The following is a 23506-nucleotide window of genomic DNA, read 5'->3' as shown; positions in this document are numbered from 1 at the left end:
GGGGCGAGAGGGGTTGACTTGCGATCAGTCGTCCCTTCAGGCAGTCCTGTTGGTACGTCCCAGGCTGCTGCAGTACGCCATAGAAAAGGCGATACTGGGAAGTGCCGTTATTCTTCGGATAGTTCAGCCTCGGGAAGGAGTAGGCGGTTCGCGGAAGTTTCGCGTCCTCTCAAGAGGTCATACCTTCCGTCCTCTTCACAGGAGGAAAGGGCTTTCGAACAAGAAGGGTGGAGTAGCCCTGAGATTTTTTCATCGGAGGATGAAGAGATGATCCCTATCAAAAGGAAGAGGGTTTCACGTCAGTTGGAAGTTCGCTCACCGCTTCGTGTTAGCCCGGTGCGTCCTCGATCTCCTCATCATCAGGAGTCTCGTAAGGAGGCGGAAACGAAGGAGGTGCTGCGGGACATGCAGCAGAGATTGGCAGTGATTGTTCAATCATGGGAGAAGCCCGAACAAACTTCAGCTAGACGTAAGGACTCGTCTCTCCCGGTTAAGTCCTCCAAGAGGACGCAGGACGTACAACGCGATCCAGGACGCAGTGCGTCCCTTAAGAAGGACGAAGTGCAGGACGCAGGACGCAAGAGGAGAAGTGATGGACGCATGGTGGACGCATACGTTCAGGAGGACGCAGGACGCAGGCGGCAGCAAGGCAAAACATTGTCTCGACAAGGAAGAGAGGAGCTTTATAGGGAGTCTGTGTCGCTTTCTAAACAGGAGCTGCATAAGGACTCTGAATTGGAGAGTCAGCAGGATCTTGGTTTTCAAGATATTTCTTCGCAGGAGGAAGAATTTGCGGAGAGTGCGGAAGAGGACAAGACGGAAGCACCTTCTTCGGACTACAAGAGGCTAACAGAGTGCCTTCTTTCTTTGTTTGAAGGAGATTTTCAACCTTCAGGCCCGCCATCGCCTTTGTCGCAATTTTCGAAGACGAAGACAGCCAAGAAATCGTCGTTTTTGAAAATGACTTTGTCCATTTCGGCCAAGAAAGCCCTTCAACGCGTAAATGAGTGGTTGAAGGAGAAGAAAGAGTCGGGGAAGACTTCTTTTGTATTTCCTCCGGCCAAGTTGGCTTCGAAGTCTGGCGTTTGGTATGCTACGGGGGAAAGTCTTGGCCTGGGAGTACCTGCCTCCTCCCAGGGAGACTTTTCCAACATAGTGGATAGCTCCCGTAGACATGCTTTGCATTCAGCCAAAGTGTGGTGGACTTCGTCGGAGTTCGACCATTTACTCAAAGGTATCTTTAGGACCTTTGAGGTGTTTAATTTTCTTGACTGGTCGTTGGGGGCCCTGGCTCGGACTTCGGAGATGGAAGAGTCGTCAGTATCCGAGTTGTCGAGAAGTATTATGTCCTGTATGGATAAAGCCTTGAGAGATGGAGCTAATGAATTGGCTTCAATTTTTACAGCAGGCGTATTGAAGAAAAGACATCTCTTATGCTCGTTCGCTGCTAAAGGAGTGTCGAACGCACAAAAATCGGAGTTGCTGTTCTCTCCTCTGTCAGGACAGCTCTTCCCTCAAGAGATCATTAAGGACATATCTCTCTCCCTCACTCAGAAGGCGACTCAAGATCTTCTTACGTCATCTGTAAGGAAGTATTTACCTTCTAAGGTCATGAATAAGACTACGAAGGATACGAAGACAGCACAGCAGCCCTTTCGGGGTAGGACTTTCGCTCGACCAGCATTTAGAGGGAAAAGAGTTCCAACCAAAAGAGGGGCCAAAACTTCAACCAAACAATGAGTCAGAAGTCCTCCAGACTTGTGTGGGGGCCAGACTTTTAGACTTCTGGGAAGTCTGGCAAAGCAAAGGAGCGGATCCTTGGACCGTAAAGGTAGCGAAGGAAGGGTACAAGATTCCCTTTCTCAAGAAACCACCTCTCGCTACAGCTCCGAGAGCCCTAGGGGCTCATTACATCGATTTAGAGAAGAGAGAAGCTCTTTGGCATCAGGTTGTCACAATGATAGAAAAGGGGGCAATAGAACCGGTTCTGGATCACGAATCCCCAGGGTTTTACAACCGTCTGTTTCTAGTACCGAAATCATCAGGAGGTTGGAGGCCGGTACTGGACGTAAGCCAGCTAAACTTGTTCGTAGAAAAGACCAAGTTTACGATGGAGACGAACGATTCAGTACTGGCAGCGGTACGACCAGGGGACTGGATGGTAACACTGGACCTTCAGGATGCGTACTTCCATATTCCAATTCATCCAAGGTCCAGGAAATATTTGAGATTCGTGATCCAGGGAAGGATTTATCAATTCAAAGCCCTGTGTTTCGGGCTGTGCACGGCTCCTCAAATTTTTACAAGAATGATGTCGAATGTGGCGAAGTGGCTTCATCTGGCAGGAGTCAGAGTCTCTCTCTACCTCGACGATTGGCTCATAAGAGCACAATCAAAACAGCAATGTCTGGAGGACACGGACGTAACATTGGAATTAACTCAGCAACTGGGTCTGAGGTGGTAACCTGGAAAAGTCACGATTGATCCCCTCTCAGGAAATAGTTTATTTGGGGATTCTGATATCCTCAGTGACTTTTCGGGCTTTTCCGTCACCCGAAAGGCAGACCATGTGTATACGGAAAGTGCAAGAATTCCTATTGAAAGACCAATGCTCAGCGAGAGAGTGGATGAGCCTGCTGGGGACACTCTCTTCGTTAGAGCGGTTCATTTTCACTAGGGAGAACCTTCCACATGAGGCCCTTACAGTCTTTCTGAACGAAGTCTGGCAAGAAGATCGCAACCAGATTCCTTCCGGTTTCCAATTCCTTCAAAGATAAAGGAGGAACTAAAGTGGTGGCTAGTTCCGGAGAGGTTGTCAGAGGGCACGTCACTCCAGCAGAGGAACCCAGACCGGATATTATTTTCCGACGCGTCAGACGCAGGCTGGGGAGCGACGCTGGGCCCTCGGGAGGAGTCAGGCCTTTGGAGCGAAGAAGAAAAGGCATGGCACATAAACAGGAAGGAACTGATGGCGATCTTCTTGGCTATGAAAGCGTTCAGACCGTGGATCAGCGGCAAAGTGGTGCAGATCAACGCGGACAATACCACAGCTCTGGCATATATACGGAAACAAGGAGGAACCCACTCGTTGTCCCTTTGCAACCTGGCGAAGGAGATTCTTCTTTGGTCGCAGAGAGAAAACGTCACCCTGCTCACCAGGTTCATTCAGGGAGAGAAGAACGTCAGGGCGGATCTGTTGAGCAGGGACGGACAAGTGCTTTCCACGGAGTGGATGTTGCATCTTCAGGTATGCCAGAGACTGTGGAAGCTCTGGGGCACTCCAGTAGTGGATCTTTTCGCTACCGCAGCGACAAAGAGGTTACCGAACTATTGTTCTCCAATCCCGGACCCTCTTGCAGTCACAGTCGATGCCTTCCTACTAGATTGGACGGGTCTAGATGCGTACGCTTTTCCCCCGTTCAAGATTTTAGGAAAGGTAATGAAAAAATTCAGGGAAAGTCGAGGAACAAGGCTGACCCTGATAGCCCCATACTGGCCGGCCCAAACGTGGTTCACAGAGGTACTGGAATGGACAGTAGATTCTCCGAGAAGTCTACCCACGAGAGTAGATCTTCTCAAACAACCCCACTTCGACAGGTTCCACAAGAACACCCTCGCTCTGGGTCTGACTGCGTTCAGACTATCGAAAGACTTGTCAGAGCGAGGGGGTTTTCTAGAGAAGCAGCGAAGGCAGTTGCAAGAGCACGAAGGCCATCGACTATCAAAGTGTACCAGTCGAAGTGGGAGAACTTCCGTAAATGGTGTAAGAATCGGAAGATTTCTTCATCCAGTACCTCTGTGACACAGATTGCAGATTTCCTGCTATACCTGAAGAAAGAACTAGGTTTGGCTAATCAGACGATTAGAGGCTATAAGTGTATGTTGTCTGCAGTGTTTAGACACAGAGGTTTAAACCTTTCCAATGACGCAGATCTTAGAGATCTCCTCAGATCGTTTGATACAAAGAAGGATCGACGGTGCAGAACCCCTTCTTGGAATTTGGATGTCGTTCTCAAATTCTTGGAGACGGATAAGTTCGAACCTATGGGCAGTGCGCCGTTGCGAGAGCTAACGAAGAAAACTATCTTCTTAGTAGCCTTAGCTACAGCTAAAACTAAAAGGATTAGCGAGCTGCAAGCTATTGACAAGCAAATAGGATGGAAGCACAACAAAGCAGTTTGTTCTTTTCAACAGGAGTTCTTAGCAAAGAATGAGAATCCTTCGCATCCATGGCCAAGATCATTTGAGATTGAAGGACTGGCTGATCTGGTAGGTCAAGAACAAGAAAGGGTTCTTTGCCCAGTAAGAGCCTTACGGTATTACGTAGAAAGAACAAGAAGCATTAGGGGAACTTCATGTTCTCTGTGGTGCTCTGTTAAAGATCCTACTAGACCTATGTCTAAAAACGCAATGGCGTTCTTTGTAAGAGAAGTCATTAAAGATGCTCATTTGCTTTGTCAGGAGGAATGCTTCGGTATAATTAAAGTTAAAGCTCATGAGGTGAGAGCAGTAGCTACGTCCTTAGCATTCAGGAAAAATTTAGCCCTCAAGGACATTATAGATTCAACGTATTGGAGGACAAACTCTGTGTTTGCCTCTCATTACCTTAGAGACGTGAAGACAACTTTTGATAATTGTCAAACGTTAGGCCCGTATGTATCCTCAGGTACAGTACTGGGCAAAGGATTTTCCTTTCCCACCCCATAACCTAATAACATGCTAGGTTTTTATTTTAATTAGGTTATAGTGTTTTTAATGGCTGTCTGAGAAGGTTTAAGAACCAGCTCAGTCTGTTGGTTAAGTGTTATTATATGTGTGTGTGGTTCAGGTGACTAACTTTCCTAGCATGAATGCCCGTGGTAAATGAGGGCTAGGGTTCTCTGTCAACAAATTGGTCACGTCCAGTTGTCAGGCCCTTATTGTTAGCTTTCTCAACAGACAGGTCACGTCCTAGTTGAGAGCTACTAAGGTTTAGCAGGCTAAGAGGCAGGACCTACGAAGTCAGCTACCTTAGCAGGTAAGGAACATAATACATAGTTCTAAAATTTAGTTAAATTTGAATTATGACGATGTTGCTGTCTATGACCCACCTCCAAATGTGTCAATCAGCTATATATATACCTGCCAGGTAAGTGTCATGCATAAAAATGGTATTGTTATGATACAATAAAGTTTTATGCATACTTACCTGGCAGGTATATATAATTAAATTCCCACCTCCCTCCTCCCCTCAGGAGACAGGGTTCAGAGAAAATCTGAGGAAAACGGGAATAGTTCCAAGTACCAGCGCCACGGGAGCGGGGTGGCCATCACCTGAACTACCAGTGTACTAGCGGTTGCCGCGAGTTTTGAAATTCTGCCAGTGCGTCAAGAGGATAAGCTATATATATACCTGCCAGGTAAGTATGCATAAAACTTTATTGTATCATAACAATACCATATTATTGTAATCAGTGGGCAGTCGGTCTATAGACCGTCAGCCCCTGTGATCGATTGGATCCATTTCTTACCGCGAGGTGTTCCACCTGGCCGGTCGTAGTGTCCAATTGATCGCGTGTGAGCCACCCCTCTAGACGCCCTCCCTCCCCCCATTTACCTTGACGGGATGACATAACTCGCTAACACTACTTCAGGTAGCCATCCCAGTCCTATCCCCTCGTGCAGAAGGGGTGGGGGGGAGTGGTTATAGTCGGAAGGGGTACTCCTCGCCTTACGTAGTAGGAGTAGTACGATGGTACCTACCCAGACGAGCCCTGGTAAATTTCCTGGCTCGTTAGGACAGTATTAGCCACATACTCTCTTCTCGCCTTTCCTATCCCCAGTTCCCTTCGTCCTCTATCCATCCACCTCGGCGGATCGGGGATCCAGCAGAGATCGTTAGTTATGCATATAACAAACACGATCCCTTTACGATCAGATTCAGGCTTAGGTTTTACCTATTCCCCTGTTTCGATCCCTAAGCTGGACATGGGGGATAGAGAGATAGCATTGAAAGGGAACTGGGACCGGAACGAGAATTTTGCCTTTCCTATCCTCAACCCTCTCTACATTATCTATCCTTCCGCCTCGGCGGGCCCGAGATACAGCGGAGATCGTTCAGTTATGCATATAACAACATGATCTCCCTTACGATCAGATTCAGGCCTAGGTTTTACCTATTCCCCTGTTTCGATTCCTTAGCTAGACCCAGGAGATAGAGAGATAGTACTGAGAAGGAACTGAGACAGGAAGGAGCATAGACTCTGTGCTTCAGCACAGTATTCATTTAGTTATTTTATTTTAATTTGTTTTAAAATATGCTTTATGTTTTCGATCGGTGTACTACGCCGGGTAGTCGACCCCGACAGGTAACCTAGAATCGAGGCATTTATTTATCCTTACCTAGTCTCTCTCCCCCGTTTTCATTTATACCTCAGCGCCCCACCCCGGTGGCAGCAGCCATGAACTAGCAGAGGCATTCTTAGTTTACTAAGAAAACCTCTCCAATGCCGACAGATTCGGGCCAAGTCTAACTTTCCCCAGTTTCGTTGGTATTAAGCTTAATATATAATATATACTGTATATATATATTATTACAAGACTATGAGGTGAATGCATAGCGGGGTCGGAGCTGGCAGGAGAGGATATATGAATATCTTACATAATGCATGCAGCCGCAATTTATTACGGCGACGACAATGTAGTATGCAGGTCCCACCGGAGTTACCTCCAGCGGATCTACATGTAGTGATAATCCGGTATCGATTCTAACATTACATACTCCGCCAGATACATATCCGGCGAGTCCATACAAAGGTACTTATGTATCATTTTGTAATTATAAATGGTACGCTGTCAGGAGAGAACCTGCACTGCAACCTGGCAGCAGCAGGGCAGACAGGAAGTATGCCGCACTCACGCAGGCTCTGCGGTCCAATGAATGACTTGTCGGTCTGGCAACCAGTTGATAGTGAAGTCTGTTACAATTTGGTTTTTGGGACTTCACTACTGAAACGGTAAGTACCAATTCATTGAATTATTAGTTCACTGAATGAGATATTGGAAATAATTAGAGAAATATTGTGATAGTTATCAGTGACTTAAGATACTTTTAAAGAGCATACTTTTAAATGTAACTATCTCTTTCAGAAGCTTCCTTATCTACCCAAATGCGGAAGTATCAGTAACGGTACCAGTAGATTTGGCAGACACGATCATTGCCAAGATCCACGAAGATAAACAGGCCGCACTGGCAAAGGACCTAGAAGGTTTAGAATAAGAAGTCGTTGGAGAGGTCGCAGCAATCAACCTGGACCACGAACCAATGAAGGCCGATACCCAGGACGAAGGTAGGCTATCAGAAGCATTTGGTAAACGGGCAAAAGGACTACCCTTTAGCTCGTCTCATTCTTCTTTTTTATTTTAAAAGTTTACTAAGATACCTACGACTTCGAGGGATAAGGCGGGGTCGGTAATCCCTAGGGTAATCTGAAATAGTCACTCATAGGTCTATTACAAGTCCCTTCCTAGCTGAAGGCCATTTGGGAGAGTCGCTCTAGTTCGTCATCAGCCACCAAACTGGTGACGAACGCGACAAAATCTGCCACACACAGGCAGGTATCGAAGACAAAGGCATCTAAACCCGGATCCCAGGATCCCAGGTTTAACCCAACTTGTTTTCCGGCATGCTGAGGCAGGAGATGGGTAACCTGGCTCAGTCCAATTCTAAGTAACATCACAACTCAGGTCAGACAACAATTCCAGGCAGTACCAGACACATCCAAATTGTGTCCCTTCAAAACAATAATCCTTGGTAATTACCTACACATGCCCCCTTCTCAGAGGGCATGCTGACGATTGAGGGCGGGGGAACCCGGCCTGTATAGGATTTTGAGTTCCTTTCACCGGGTCTCCAATTCCCTGGTTCAGGCTATGCACGTCTGATCAAGAACATACTGATCTGGGAAGACAAAGCACCTAGGGAGATGGCCATCTTCCCCAGAGACCAGGCTCAATCAGCCTGGCTTCAAACCCTGGCAGATTGGGAATGCACAAATATCAAACTGACACTCCACAATAATCCCTTTACAATTTTTGTGGTACTAGACGACACTCCCAATTTGTGTACCTCTAAAGTGGTAGAGATTACACTTCAAGCAACAGCAAAGGACAAATCTATACATTATATCAGAGAGACGGATTTACCAGCCGTCGTCTCTCTGTGAGGAATGAGATGCGGGGTAGACGCCCCGGCGACATTCTTGGTAGGCATATTGAACTAAAATTGTGCTACAACGCTCTTCAGCGAGCTTTTACCCAGACTCCCAGAAGCAATGGTAAAGGCAAAGTATGAAGCCAGAAGTCGCTTGACTAGGTCTATCAATTCCGCCACTATAGCAGAAATGACAACCTCGGTCTATACGGACGAACCATGATTCAAGATCCGGACAAGTCATTGCTTCACACCTTACGGTGCGATGTATATGACTTTGCAATAGCCAGGAAGAACTGCAGAAAGCACGTCTTGGCCGATGCGTCTATTCGCCATGAACCTAATAGACTCATCAAAGCTTAGATCTGGGGGGCCAACTTGTTCCCTGAGACCGTAGTGAACAGAATCCCAGGCGAAGCAGCTAAGGTCAGCCAGAGCTTGAGAGTTTGCTGGGGCTTGATCCCCAAGAGGAGATTTGAATCCTCTGGAACACAGCCCAGGGGTAAGCAGAGATTAAAGGGGTTCTAGTCTTTCTAGACGACTTAACCTCAAACAGCGGTACAAGCCGTTCCAGTAGGACAGCTAGGTCAACCATCCACCTCAGTGGTCAGCCACAACAGTCCATGCTGCTGTAGAACCAGCCCTTTCAGCAGCACCAAAGCTTGGCTTCTTTATCTCTTCCCCGGCCATAAGGCCTCCGATAACAACCAGGTGTATGTCACGAATACAACAGGTTAACAAGAGGTAGCCGAGCCAGAGCAACTTTCCGTAGAGCTAGCAGAAGAACTTCCGGCAAGGAAGAGACCCCACAGGAAGCCGGCGCAACCGACCTTCGACGAACCAGTGAGACTCCTCAGGTAGGAGGAAAGCGGTGCTTATTCAAGAACCGCTGGGAATCAGCACTTGGTTGCACAGCGTAGTATCAAAAGGTCGGGTATGGAGTGGGGAAGGGCCCTCCTCCATCAACCAAAATTTATCAACATCCAAATGCCGGATGAGATAAAGGACACCTAAGACTTTCTGTAGAAGAAAGTAATTACAGGTGCAAATACTTAGAATTTCAGGGACACTTCTCCAGCGATTCCATGAAGATTCAATTAAACCAAGAGTAATATTAGACTTGTCTCATTGGAACTCATACATTCAATGCGACAAGTTCCATATGCTAACTGTTTTTGCAGGAATGGACCTTACTTCCCCGTGGGGCCATCACAACACCTATAAATCTTATAGATACTTACTATCCCGTTCCGGTAGCAAGTCACTTCCGCCTTTTCCTGGGCTTCCGCCTTTTCCTAGGCTTCAGACTAGGTAACAGGCTTACACCTTCAAGTAAGGCCATTTGGGCTTATCAGAGCACCCAGAATGTTTACAAGATAGCAGAACAGTAGTACAATAACTGAGAACCTAAGGAATAAGCTTAGTAATCTCCTAGACGACTGGCTCATCTGAGCTATAAACGTCAAGGAATGTCTCAAGGCAACCATAAGTGATAAAATTTCTGGAATTCCTAGGATTCCAAATCACAAGGAATCCCTACACACTCCGACACCATGGTTTCATTGTTTAGGAAACAATGGGACCTCAAATCACACAACTTTCGATCCCACTGGAGAAATGAAAGGAAATAGCAAGGCTGCGAGACAGTTCCTCAGTGCAGACGTACAACCCGGAGGAACCAGGAAGAGTCCTAGGTTCACTCCAATTCGCCTCAGTAACAGGGACCCCACTATAAACCAACGGAAGGTTATATTCTGGGTTTGGCAGAGTAGAGCGATCAGGGAATTGCGAGACAAAGTTCCTGCATCTCGTACATTTTTCAGAGAGACGCCGTCCATGGACAGAAGTCAAGAATCTTACAAAATCACCACTGGTATGGTTCCATCCACCAAGTTTAGTGTTCCATATGGACGCTTCACTAAGCGGTTTGGGAGACTACTCCCAATATGGAAACGCTCAGGACATGTGGTCCCTAACGCCCTGCTAGCTTCATAACAGTGTTTGGAAGCCATGGCAGTATTCCATTCTTAGTAAACTCTCCTCAGAGAGGAGCTTTCAATCAAGCCACATAAATCAGGTCATGATAACAGTCTTTTCATTGACAACAAGAAACAGTGGCATCTGTCAACAACTCACTTGGCAGTAGCGAGACCTTAGTGGCAGAGGCACTGTCAAGGACAACTCCGCTATAGTTGGAATAGCCCTTAGACAACAGGTCACTTAGATGGATCAGCCAGCAGAATCCAGATCTCCAAGTAGGATTATTGCCACAAGAATCCAACCACAAGTTACAATATTTCATTTGACCCTCAATCAGGACCCCATGGCCCAAGCCACGAATACCAGATAACTTGAAACATCTGGCAGAGGATTTACTTTTTCCCTCCAATAAATCTACTAGTGGATGTGCTAGACTAGCTCACATCCTTCTAAGGACGGATCGGGCTGTTAGCCCCAATGGACTCGAGCAATTGTGACCCGTTACTAGGGGAATGGGGACTCCGCCCCAGACAGACCCCCAACCCCAGACTAACACAATTAGTATAGCAAGGACGGCGGGCGCTTCCTCAAGGATTCGAAGTGCCCTAACTTTATGGAATTCATGAATTTTACAGCACAAAAGATGCCAATATGGATCCTATTAACACCTTGTTCTTAGAATCAGACAACGGAAGTCTACGGAGAGGTCCGCAGCTATGCGGAATCGTTTCAGTATCTGTCACGAGATTTGACAGTCTTGACTAATCTCTCCCCTAGTCCCTACGACTCCCCTTTTCTAGGCAGTACAATTCTACAGTAAAGAAGCTATCACTTTTTCCTAAAAGACCCAAAAGTTATGACGATGAATACAAATCTGGCTGTTACATTCCCTAGGACCCTGTTTAGAATGAGCCTACCAGCTAGTATTATTACCATGACCAAATCTGCTTCAAGCAGATACTCCAGTTTGGTTCTACATTACCAGATTCATAATTTCATCGATTCCGAGAGCTTGTGCTAGCTAGAACAAACCATATTTTTTTCTTCCATCAGGAGAAGCTCTAGTATCTCCAGATCGAATTCTTGGCTTAAAACGAGGATCCTCAGAGTAGGTGGGCCCCCTAGAAGATTGTCCCACTTCCACAGGATCTATCACTATGTCCAGTCAGAACTTGAGATCATTTTTAGACAGAACTTCAAATAAACTTCAGGTCCTTTATTCATTCGAGAGATGGTGGAACAGTCTCACTTAAGTAATTAAAATAACAATTCTATAATTATAGATAGGCTAAGCGGAATCAATTCCACGTGTACATGATGTCCGAGCAGTAGCTGCCTTAATAATTTACTTCCACCACATGAACTTTGATGACCTTAAGAAGTATATAAAATGGAATTCAAGTATTTAATCACCACTACCTTAAATCCTTGAAGCCCTTAAATTTTATGCAGCAGTGGCAGTGAGGGAACATTGTTTCCCCTAACACAGCCTAGTCATGTTGACATACCTAGTCGTAAAGACATTGTCCTTCTTTAGCTCCTTCTTGTACTGAGTATAATTAACTACTAACTGTACATATGTATAATATATAGTATTACTTGGTGACGTGGTATTCACACGAGCTTTACCAGTAATTGTTTACGGTAATGGTATATATTCACTAGAGTAAGGACTTAGACTTAAGATATTGTTAATATCTGTTTAGATTTAAGGAATTTGATTAAATAGGGTAGAATTACCTTAGAGTTAGTTTCTCCCTTCCAGTAGTCTTATAGAGAGTATATCCAAGCTTGTGGGAACATTCTCTGTTACTATTTCACGGAGCGACACAGGTTTAGCCCAGAAAAGGGATTTTGACAAAGGAAAAATCTATTTCTGGGCGTTGACCTGTGTCGCCCAGTGAACCCACCCTTTGCTTCCTCACCCTATAGCCCCAAGCTTGGGTGCTATTTTCAGGAATGGCTATCGAGGCACTAGTAGTAGCGGTAGTGGGCGGTAGATGGTGCTGGTATGGCGCCTAATTTGAAATGGGAAATTGACAAAGGAAGAGACTAAATGGCAGGAAACCTCTGGTAGTGGTATCACTCGCCCCAGTTTTATACCGAAACCCTAATACAGGGGTGAGCGAACCAGGTTTATTGTGGTATTATCCAGTATAGTTTTTTCTCTGATATATTTAGCAATATTTATACCTTAGAAATGAGTGCTACAAGGACATTTCACTGGGCGACACAGGTCAACGCCCAAAAATAGATTTTTCCTTTGTCAAAATCCCTTTTTTCCTTATACGTACGTGTTTTTAGGTGGAAATATTACTTGAATATATCTCGTTGTAATTGTGAAATAATTTTTTTTTTCCATTCATAGGTTACGTTGGCGGCATGTTTATTGAGTAAAACAATATGTGATTCCGTTCACAATTTTCCTTTATATCATTGTAGTATGAACTTTGCGTTATTTATCTTTTATTGGCATGAAACCAGCAGTAAAATGTGTTCTTTCAAGCACAGTAGTTTTGATTAAAATGATTTTATCTCAATTTTATCTATGGTTGTGTTTGATGGCATACATATACTACTAGAGTTTTATCATTGTTGCCAATGCACGATAATGGTCATTAGCAGCTTGAAAAGTTTTCTCAGCTTCAGCTATAACTAGGTTTAAATTTAACAATATATTTCTCTTTAGATCTTTGATCTATAGCGAGTAAAGTTATTACATTAAGATATCTCAGTCCTTTTCTACATAACATCATTTATAACTACTACGATGATTGAAATACAAGCCAAACAGATGTTATTATCCAATTTGGTTGTACTTAGTAAAAAAAATTGTTTTTCATTCGGTTGTTCATGGCTGTACACGTTTACACAACGAGTATAACATTAAAACCATATTTTCATCATTCTCTTTTGCTGTTTTTGAACTTATGTAAGTAGAAGATGGGATAAAGTTAGGCTATTGTAATTTGGTTCCTCACAAAATTGGATTATTATAAGACAAATTATCGTAACTTGAACACTACAGCTACCTGTACATTGTATAAAACCTTATTATATCTTTACATACTCTAGGCACCCAAAGCTAGGCTTTTTTCACTTTACAGTATTTATAATACTATAATATACTGTACAGTACTCTATAGTACTATACTGTATAAATATAATTTTACTTATTGCGCAATTATGGCGCCATTTGACTGGTCTAGGGCACTTTTAACTGGTCTAGTATTCCAAAAGAAGATGTGTGGCGGTCGTAGACTTTAAAATCACTTAGCGTCGAAAATCGTTCGGCGTCGGCGGCCAGGAATGGAACCCCTGCCACTAACCGAGGGCTGTCTGTATTGAATATTTTGGTCAGCAGAGGAATGACTCCATGTAAAAATAAAACAAATGACTACTATTTATAATGAAAAATTGTAATTCCAGCGCTACCAAGCGAATAGAAAAAATGCAAAGATGACTGTAGAGTACTATCAGTACCAAATAACTGCCGACAAAGGCTTTGCACTAAATGCTTGAAAGACTATAGTATATTGCTCTCTAGATATTTGTCTTAGTTAATTCTTCTTTTCATCCAGAAAGAAGCATCTCTAGTAATGCCTTGATATTGTATTTACTTTGTGTGAGTATTTAGCTTTTGTTGTGATATTACCAGAGGTTATAATTTTCATGGTACTATTCATTTCCTTGGTCTCACTACTTTAGGTAAAGCTGTGTTTAGAATTGAAATAGGGAATACTTTTTAAAGTTGGTAAAACAGTACAGTGTATAATGTCAGCTGTTGATCATGTTTAGAGATCATTCATGTAATGGTATCCACATATGGTTTATATGAGCTTGCTCAAATGCCAGATGATTCTTTTTAAAAACAGTTCAATTATTTACTGAAAAACCATTGTAGGCTTCACAATGGGCATATGAAAGAGCTTAGCATGATATGCTATCCATTTTTTTTTCATGAAAGCATATATTTAACCTTAATTATAACTCAGTGCAATCATTAATGAGTATTGTCTGGTAGAAATTTTATTGAAAATTTCAGACTTCTTGTAAATTTAAAGTTGTACTTAATAAAATGTTCTCATACTCCATTTCATTTTAATGTAAACGAAAACAACTTACTCTAAGCCACTGCATTGTAATCTTAATCTTTTTCTCCTTTACTTTACTAGTACTATTTTATGAAGAACATCATTATGATGGACTTTTTTTTATCGCTTTGTGTTTATAGTTTGTGTTTAAATGGCAGCTATTTGCTTATAAAGCCTTGCATTTTACTCATGACTTGAAAACTATGAGTGTTTAGTGAACACTGATGTACTCCCTGACAGTCTCTTGAGAGTGAAGGGAGATTGAAGATACTCTTGATAGGGTTTTCTCTTGTGCTGATAAAAAGAGAAAAGTTGCATCACTTTAATTGACATTATCCTTCATTCATGTTGAATGCAGAGAGGTCTGCAGTCACTCATAATTTTTATGTAAAGTAGCAGGAACATACAACTGAAAGAGTTCAATTTTTTATGAATTTTAAGCTAATACAAATGTGTTCATAGCAGCCTCATCAGTTACTTAGGCTGAAATCATCTTACTGTAATTGCAAATTGTAATAAAAATTACTATAATTTGTGATAAGCAGTGTTTAACTTTGTACGGTAATTGCAGATTAATATTCATGCAGTCCACTCATTCAGTTGTCATTGTAAAGCAGAATACTTGACTTAATTATGGCTCGTTCAACAAAAGCAAAACAGTAAAACAAAGGCTCAAAACGACAAGCTGAAAATTGTCCGAAATTTTTGGATCAGTGCATCAGAAGTGACCCTGGGCTTGTAGTTTGGATTACACATCAACGATCCAAAGGACTAGTATTTGTGACATTAAAAGTGAATATTGGGGTTAGGATTATTACAAGTAGCTTTATATAGAATACTATGTCTTTTGAATGATTTTAACATTTCTGCCTTAATGATGTTGCACTAGTAAAGTAACTTTTCAAACAGAAGAATGTCTTGTAGGTTATTTCATCTTTAGTTGCAGTGGTGGGGTTATTTTCCAGCAAAGGTGGTGTAATGAGTAAGACTACAAAATTTCATTTATCATAGATAAGTAAGCTTCATCATCATAATCTTTTTGTGCTTTCCCTGGCTAATTTTTCCCCTTTAAACATGAACAACTTTCTAAGATGTTCTTTTTATAAAGTTTTTCTTATTTTTTATTGCTGCAGTTGATAAAATCTGTCCATTTCCTTCTTCAGAATAACTTTCTTTTCGATTCTTTATGTTTCACTCTTATAGAATTCTTGATTTATCAACATACAGTGTTCAACAATAACATCCTGTTAACTGTCATTATACTGTAGGATCGAATACAGCAGGAATGCGAAAACCTGAAGCAAGAGATGGAGAATCTTTTCCAGCAAGGACTTGTCCGGTAAGCTAGTTTACTTGGTGTGGTGTCCGATGAGCTCTCTTCCACCTCCTCCACATCCTCGCCCTCTTCTGTCTATTTTATCATTCATTGTTTGTCATCTTCTCTAGCACCTCTCCAGGTTGACTGAGAGCTGTACGAAAGCAAGCACGTCTCTAGCCAGAGCACCTGCCCCCGGGCGATCGTTCCTCCAATGAGCACACTCTCATCTTCTGCTTGCCTGACAGAGCTTGGAGTCTGCAGACGATAACTCGTACTCTCTTTTATGATTTTGTTTTCCTTTTGCTGTATTTGTTGGCTTTTTGAATGCACCTGATCAATATTTTATTTTGTCAATTTTCTATTTGCTACAGAATGAAATATTGAAAGAATTGTCAAGACGGCAGCTTGAGGCTGAGCAACTGAAGCAACAGATGTTGCAGCAAGAAATTGCCTTCAATATTAAACAAACTGAATCTTTGACAAGGTAATAATGAGTATGATGAGTCAGTAAGGTAATGATGAGTCAAAACAGATGGTAAATAGTCCTATAAATTGGAATGGGCATTTTATTTAATGGAGGGATACTTCTCTTAATTGGAATGGTATATTATTTTGATGGAGGGGAAGGTAACAGTACTTGAATATGCAAGATTACGTAACATACTTAACACCTAATAGTGTTGATGCATATACCTTTAGTGTATTGCACTTAAATTTTCACCATGTTTATTTTGTAGGTTGCAATTTATTGTGTAATTTTTTTTGCTTGTTTTCAAACTTGACAAAAATCTTGGAGGAAATAATGCTTTATGCATGTAGGAAAATGTAGATAATGAAGATATTTAATTTTACATGCTTTTATGGGAATTCAATTGGTGTTTGTTGTGAAGTATTTGATGGTCATAATTCAGTCATTTTAATTGGTAATTATTCAACATCATTAGCAGAGTATCTTGTGTGTACATTATTTAAATTTCAGTTGAGGGTATTGTTGATAAGCATAAGCACTGTTAATTGATTTATCAAGACCGTATGTTAATGGAATATAGGTCTTTTCCCATTAGAAACTTAGCATAAATATTCCATATAATGAGGAAAACTAATGTCATAATTTTTCAAGAAAATTTAAAAGCTTTCATTAAAGATTAGTGTCCTTAGGTAGAGAATATATATGAAAATAAGATATTTCCAATCCTTCAGTTTCTGTAGGGACGTTCTACAATAAAGACAGGCTGAATCATATATCAGGTTGATTTCTCATACGAGATATTTTAGTCGATATTGTGTGTGTGGTAGTTAAATGCATCTAATGTATAGGTAGTGAAGTAGGAATGTTGTTTTGTAGATGCCTTTGGTTGCACATTGAAACTTAGACTCTTAATGCCATTCTTTTCTTTATTTTTTTGTTGTCGTGACTTATTCTGAAAAAATAGGTTGAGCATGTTTTGTTAAGAATATTTATTTTTTTGTATGTGGAATGCCATCCTGACTTGTGTTTTCCATCTTTTGGACTGCATGCCCATATTATTCGGTAAGAAAACGTTCAACTTTGTACATTTTTTTATCATCCCTTTGCTTTTTGTGATCCTTTTAATCTAGACTTTTGCTGTGTGAACTTGTGTGCGCTAATTTTACACTAACCTCCGTGAATGCCTTTGTGATAAGTCTGTACAGTCGGTAATTGTATATTTATGTAATAGTTTTTCCTTAACATTATCATTTCATTAGAAATTTTGAGGTGAGAAAAAATTGTGTTTTCCTTAATGCTTTTTAGTATCCTTTTTTAAAAGAATATTTGAACTAGATGTAAAACCATTACTAAATAAGACTTCACTTCGTATAAAGTATGTTTCTTTCCGATTGCTTATGATGCCATATGATTATCAAGGTTTGGACAAGTTTTTAAGTGATATGAAATGGTCCCCAGGGAGTAAATTCTAGAAAAAATAAAAAGTTTTAGTGAATGGTGGAATGATGACAGGAAAAGTCACGAGGTTGTGGAAGTTCCGGCAAGAAATGATGTCAATTATAGAAATAAAAATTTTGGTGCAGTGAAGGCAAGACAGGACACAGTGATATTGTAGTAGGTGGAATGATGAACCGTGTAAAGAAGTTGGTGAATAAACGGAGAGTAAAGAAGCTACGTGGTATTAAGAAAAAAAGGAAGGGTGATCAGAAGAAAAAGTAAACATTTTGGAAAGGTTATCATATGCAATTACAGAAATAGAACAGTCACATAGTATGCTCGTAGAAAAAGCCTAAATGTGCATGTTGGAATAGATAGATTACATAGTTTGGAGGATGTGATAGGATGTTACATCTTTAGAGAGGTAATCCATGAAGATAGGTAGTACTGGGAGTTTGCCAGAGGTGGTAGTTCAGGCAGCTGTTCTCTAAATTAGAGAAGGGAAATTGAGATTATCCCATTATAAAGTTGTTTAACCTGACCACTGAGTTAGAATACTTAACTCCTACAGGGCATGGCTTACACTGGATAACTTGTTGAAAGAGCAATCAAGGGTATTTCCCATGGGCTGCTATCATTGCCCTGAAAATACCTGAAGAAATCAAAAGTTATGAAGACTTTGCTGGCTCCAAAATATTTGTCTCAATGCTTACCACAGGACATTTGCATTGAACACTTTTTTTATAATCTTTTAAAGGGTTGTAATGCTTGCAAATTAGATGCAGGGCATGATTATGTTCATGCTCTCACTGATGTCATTTTCACAAAGTTAAGACTATCTCTCCCTAGTGGAATATGTACATTACAGTTTGCTGGAGGTAGCTGTTAGCATTAACTGTATTTAATTGTCAGAAAAGTGAATCCTGGTTTTCAGTCTGAGATTTGAACCCATAAGCACTGTCTGATAAAGTTGTTGGTCAAGGATGACATGAGAATTTTAACAGAAATGCTCAGTAGAGACCATCAAGCTAAGTAACACCAAGAGGTCTTGACCCCCAAGCTAAGTGGCATCTATAGAGGTCTTCCCAGACAGACTGAACATCTTGAAAACTGAAAGCTTTTGTGTCAGATGTCTCCCTTCATAAGTACATAATTGTTAAATATAGGTAAAATTACAAGATTTTTTTATTTGAATGTTTAGAAATAGTAGTATGTACACTCAGATTTTAAGTCCCATAGGATTATCTCTCATCCCCTCATCTCTGGTCTGCAGAGAAGACTTCTCTTGGCCATGCATTTGTTCAGTACTGGGGATGTTTGCCCTAAGCAGTTTGTCATTTGTAGCTAATTAACTCTGCAGTTTAATCTGATTGAAGAGTTTTTTAGCATGCAGTATATGATTCAGTTTTCCTTCTGTATATCTCTGTGACATCTAGAGTTTGTTGCATATTAATTTATTTTTTATATTAATGTATTTTTTATATTTTGATGACTCCAAAGCTAATTAAGAATTTCAAAACCTTTCTAGGACAAACAGTAACCTATTATGAAATTATCCAAATTCAAGCATCAATCTTGGAAGTTGTATTGTATTATCTGGATGGGCCATCATAGTGGCAACGCATTTTTCTAAATCATTTAAAACTATCTTAACATGTTATCAATAGCAGCTGAAAAACAGACCTGGAACATTTTTTTAGCTGTCACTCTTAAGTGTTTTTCGGTTTATTTTTTATATTGATCCCTTTTTGTAAGAATTGAGTGGGTTCCTTCATCATTTTTGCTTTGTAAAGATTTATTCCTTTTAGTTATATATACCAAATATTTTGAGACATGCTGAAGGGTTTTACCTGTTTCTAATATGACTGGTTTTAAAATCCAATAGTGTCAAAGCTGATGCTTTTTGTAAAACCTTTTTAACTTAACATAGAGTGTAGATTTGATTGTTTTGAGATTGCTTTAGTTAGATGCGTGATAGGAAAAAGAAGGATATCCACGATCATAAATGACTTATTCTTTCAAGTATACTGTACATGATCTTAAATTTGTATGTACCATATGTTGAACATTTTTTGTTAATTTTATGACTCGGTTTGGCATTTAGTTTTCACAAATTATCTGGTATGTACTTCATTTTAACACTGGCAATACGGTTTAGGTCATTGTCACCAACGGGAGGGGAGTTTGTACGCAGCACTTCACACTCCAGCTTCGATTCGAGATCCTTGCCACGTCGTGCACCCTCGGCTCCACCCCCTCAGAAGAGAGGTCCCTTACTTGATGAAGAAAATAACCAGGTAACTAGTTTTTACGATATGTAATTCACAGTTTCCCCATCCATGCACCCCCGTAAATGATTAGTGCAGTCAGTGCACCTCACGGGGTCGACTGTAAGGATCACTAAAATTTCTTTGCAGCACCCCTTTGGCCCCTAACTGCACTCCCTTTCATTCCTTTAACTGTATCCATTCATATTATTTTTCTTGTCTTACTGTCCACCCTCTCCTTACAATTGTTTCATAGTGCAACTGCAAGGTTTTCCTCCAGTTACGTCTTTCAAACCTACCTACTCTCAATTTCCTTTCCAGCACTGAATGACTTCATAGGTCCCAGTACATACTTGGCCTTTGGCCTAAGCTCTATATTCTATTCCATTCCCCATCCATGGAACTTGTATCATAGTTGATGGTAAACTCGAGACTTAAGTTAAGAAAGGGTTTATGATGAATATTATTAGATAAAACCTGGGAAAAGTTAGTTGATAGATATACAACTAATCATAATCGGACTGTAAGGTAATGAAAAGGGAACAGATTACCTATTTTACCCACCTAAAGGTGAAATAAAACTGAAAAATCATTGTATGATTATACCTACTATTACATTTTACAAGTGTTGTCACAGAAAACAAAGGGAGATTAGTCATAAACTGTAAGGAGCAAGGCACAGCCTACAATTTTTAACATGTTACAGCCTTGATGGAAATTTTCCTTTTGTTTTTTTGCGTTGCATTAAATTGCATGAGAGTGAATCTGCAGCTATTACAGCCACTAATAAGGGGACAGCTACACTTACTTTGTTTACCCATGATGCCTGTACCATTTTTATTCACCTTCCCAAATCCTATTATGTTGTTAGAGACTAGTGTTGAGGTGTTAGTTGATTTTATTATGTAAAATGGAACGGCTGGAAATGTGTATGAAATGGTTCCTTTATTGATTCATTCCTTCTCTGGATATTTTTCATGAAGAAGTAAGCCGACGGTTTCTTTATTTTACTGCAATACTGTGAAGGTCAATACTGGAATGCTTTTTCATAATCAAACTAGTAAAGTAAATTATTCCAAAATCATAATGTCTAGTAATGGTAATCTTTCTCAAAGGAATATTTGCTGTATTGAATAGCCTCCCTAGCCCTAGGGATATTTTTCACTTATGTTCTTACTCAGGCAGAAGCCGTAAGTAATGCAATTTAACACAAAACTTCAATAGTGCCAAAATAAAAAAAAATAGTTGAAGGAACTTAGTATTTCTTGTATCATACTATGGCGTTCTCAGTGTGCATAATTAATAAGCATGATTGTGGAATTTATTTTAGATTTGGAATTTGCAGCCTGGAGGTGGCTGGGAACTTGGTGGTAGTCATATTCCTCCAACATTCAGTGGCGGCGAAGGAGGCGACATCTCCGATGGCGAAGCTGAGGATGCTGAATCCATTTTCTCCCACATGGACATGTTGTCCCCATCTCACCACACCGATGCTCAGACACTTGCGCTGATGCTTCAAGAACAGTTAGATGCTATAAATAATGAGATAAGGTTGGTAACAACGAGAGTCCTCAAAGCCCCTAGACTGGGATGGTACATCTGTTGGGTTGGTGTGAGAATGTGAATGTAGTTATTTTATCTGCCACAGCAATCTTGCCTTTGTTCCCTCATTCTCCTTAATTGGTCAGTGTGTCTCACTGATTATTTATTTTAAGTACTTTTGCTAGTTAACAGCCTTTTTTCTAGTTCTTAATTCGTTATTGAACACTGTTGGTAGTAATTTTGTTGGCTTCACCCAAATTCTCAAGTGATGATAGCTCTGGGCAACTTGTGGATAACTAAAGGTTTGTGTGATTTTAAAAAAAGTGAAAGAATCTCTTATACATCCCTTGCTGAGATTGTGTACTTCAATATGTGCTCTATCATTTTTTGCATTACTTTTATTTTATCAAGTTCCACTAAAATGAAGTTGCCAACTCACTCATTCAGCAGTGTGGCAGATGATAGTTTTTGTTACAAGCCTCATAAGCTGAAAGACGCAAGTAGTATCTAAGGGATTGTGGACTGTTATTGAAATGTTACAATTTTATGAAGCTGTAATACGTAATTTTCCAAGGCATTAGTATATTGAACGTGGAAATGAGTTGCATAGTTGAGTGAAATTTGCCATTCACATCATTGTACAACAACCTTTTTAGTACACTGCGTGAAAACCAAGAATCTTAGCTCAATTGCCTGTCCAAATTATCTATAACGTAATCATTATTGTAACAAAAATTTTCTTTCTAAAGATTTGTTATAAATACCAGCTTAATAGCTGTCATTGTCAAATACAGGCTTGATGGAGTTTATAAGGAAATGAGAACCAGTACCCTGTAATTAAGTAATATATTCAGGGTACAAAGAAATCACAGGTTTTTCAGAACTTATTGAATTAAGGGAGTTCATATTATGTGCAGTATATGTTGGTATGTATATATATGCTCAATTTTGAGGGGAAAGTTTTAAAAAATTTGGTTACCAATGAACTTTACCACTTCAGTTTTTTCATGAGTCTTTCATGTCTACAGAATTTGGTCATATCTTTCGTTGATATTTCTTTTCATTTCTTTGATGAAGTCATTTATAGATAAATTACTCAAAGATATGTGAATAAAAAAGTTGATTTTTTGCAAACTTTAAACTCATTCATGTGGGCAGTGTATGCTGTGCTTCCTCAAGAAATACGAAGGACAATCGTAGGAATGCATTAACAGTATAATGTTAATCTACATAATCTCCATTTTAACAAAGCATAGTTCACATAAAACTGTGAAGAAAAATTTGTTTCTGGTACTCAGGGTAAATTAAGAAGAATCGCCCAGGTGTTTCTAACAGTAGCCATTGATGTCATGGAATTGATTAATGTAAAATTTGCTCTGTGTTTGTCCTTGGACGGTAGATTACGTTTTGGCAGTAACTGAAACACAATTCATGTTATTAACTATCAAAGCTCCGGTAGATTAAAAACCCAGCCATGTAGTCAGGGAGCTTCTATACAAGCCAGAAAAGTAAATGTCAGACTTTCGCCGTAAACAAGGATTCTTGCTGAACAGTCAAATATTTATTTTAACCAAGTTTTTCCTGAAATAACTGGTGAATGCTCAAGAAGGTAGGTCAAAAGTTGGACTTCAAAAGTTAGTGTTTGCTCTCACTTTTAATGACATTCTCTCTCTCTCTCTCTCTCTCTCTCTCTCTCTCTCTCTCTCTCTCTCTCTCTCTCTCTCTCTCTCTCATGTATTTATTGCATTTGGCAGTAGATACAAAACATTGTTTTGTACCTGCATAGTTATCTCTGCAATCTAGAAAAACCCATTATGACCATCCATCCAGGCCATACACAAAGCATGCACGTAAGGTGAATGAATGAAACGGAATAACAAAGTGATAATTAACACCCACATCCTTCCCCCAACGCTGATACGGTAAGACCTCTGAGAACAAGTCATAAAACTGCCAGAAGAACTATTCCCAAGAAATTTACTGGTATGTTAAAAAATGGTAGGAGATGGGTGAAGTTCTGTTTAAGCTTTTGTGAGAGTTCTTGGGCAATGCAGGTATTTAGCTCTTTGAAACTGGCACCTGTGAAGACTTCAAAAAAGGTTTTTGATTACTAGAGTTAAGGGGCCAGAAGATAATTAGTGTGACATTTGTGATTTTAATTCGAAGATGGTTTTAGATAATGTTAGTTTGGTAGGCTTGCATGATTTA

The 23506-nt window shown here is 40.5% G+C and overlaps 1 protein-coding gene across 1 annotated transcript in view; it reads left to right on the top strand.

Annotated features, from left to right (window-relative positions):
• LOC135223869 (liprin-alpha-1-like) overlaps window positions 1-23506 on the top strand; it is a 294483-nt gene that overhangs the window by 157868 nt on the left and 113109 nt on the right. The window contains exons 12-14 of the mRNA XM_064262769.1: window positions 15955-16067; window positions 19648-19786; window positions 21102-21307. Of these exons, the coding sequence (XP_064118839.1) occupies window positions 15955-16067; window positions 19648-19786; window positions 21102-21307 (458 nt within the window). The remainder of the gene's footprint in view (window positions 1-15954; window positions 16068-19647; window positions 19787-21101; window positions 21308-23506) is intronic.

The sequence above is a fragment of the Macrobrachium nipponense genome, chromosome 10 (assembly GCF_015104395.2).
Source record: "Macrobrachium nipponense isolate FS-2020 chromosome 10, ASM1510439v2, whole genome shotgun sequence".
NCBI classification, from domain to species: Eukaryota; Metazoa; Arthropoda; class Malacostraca; order Decapoda; family Palaemonidae; genus Macrobrachium; species Macrobrachium nipponense.
This window is presented reverse-complemented; position numbering and strand designations above follow the sequence as displayed.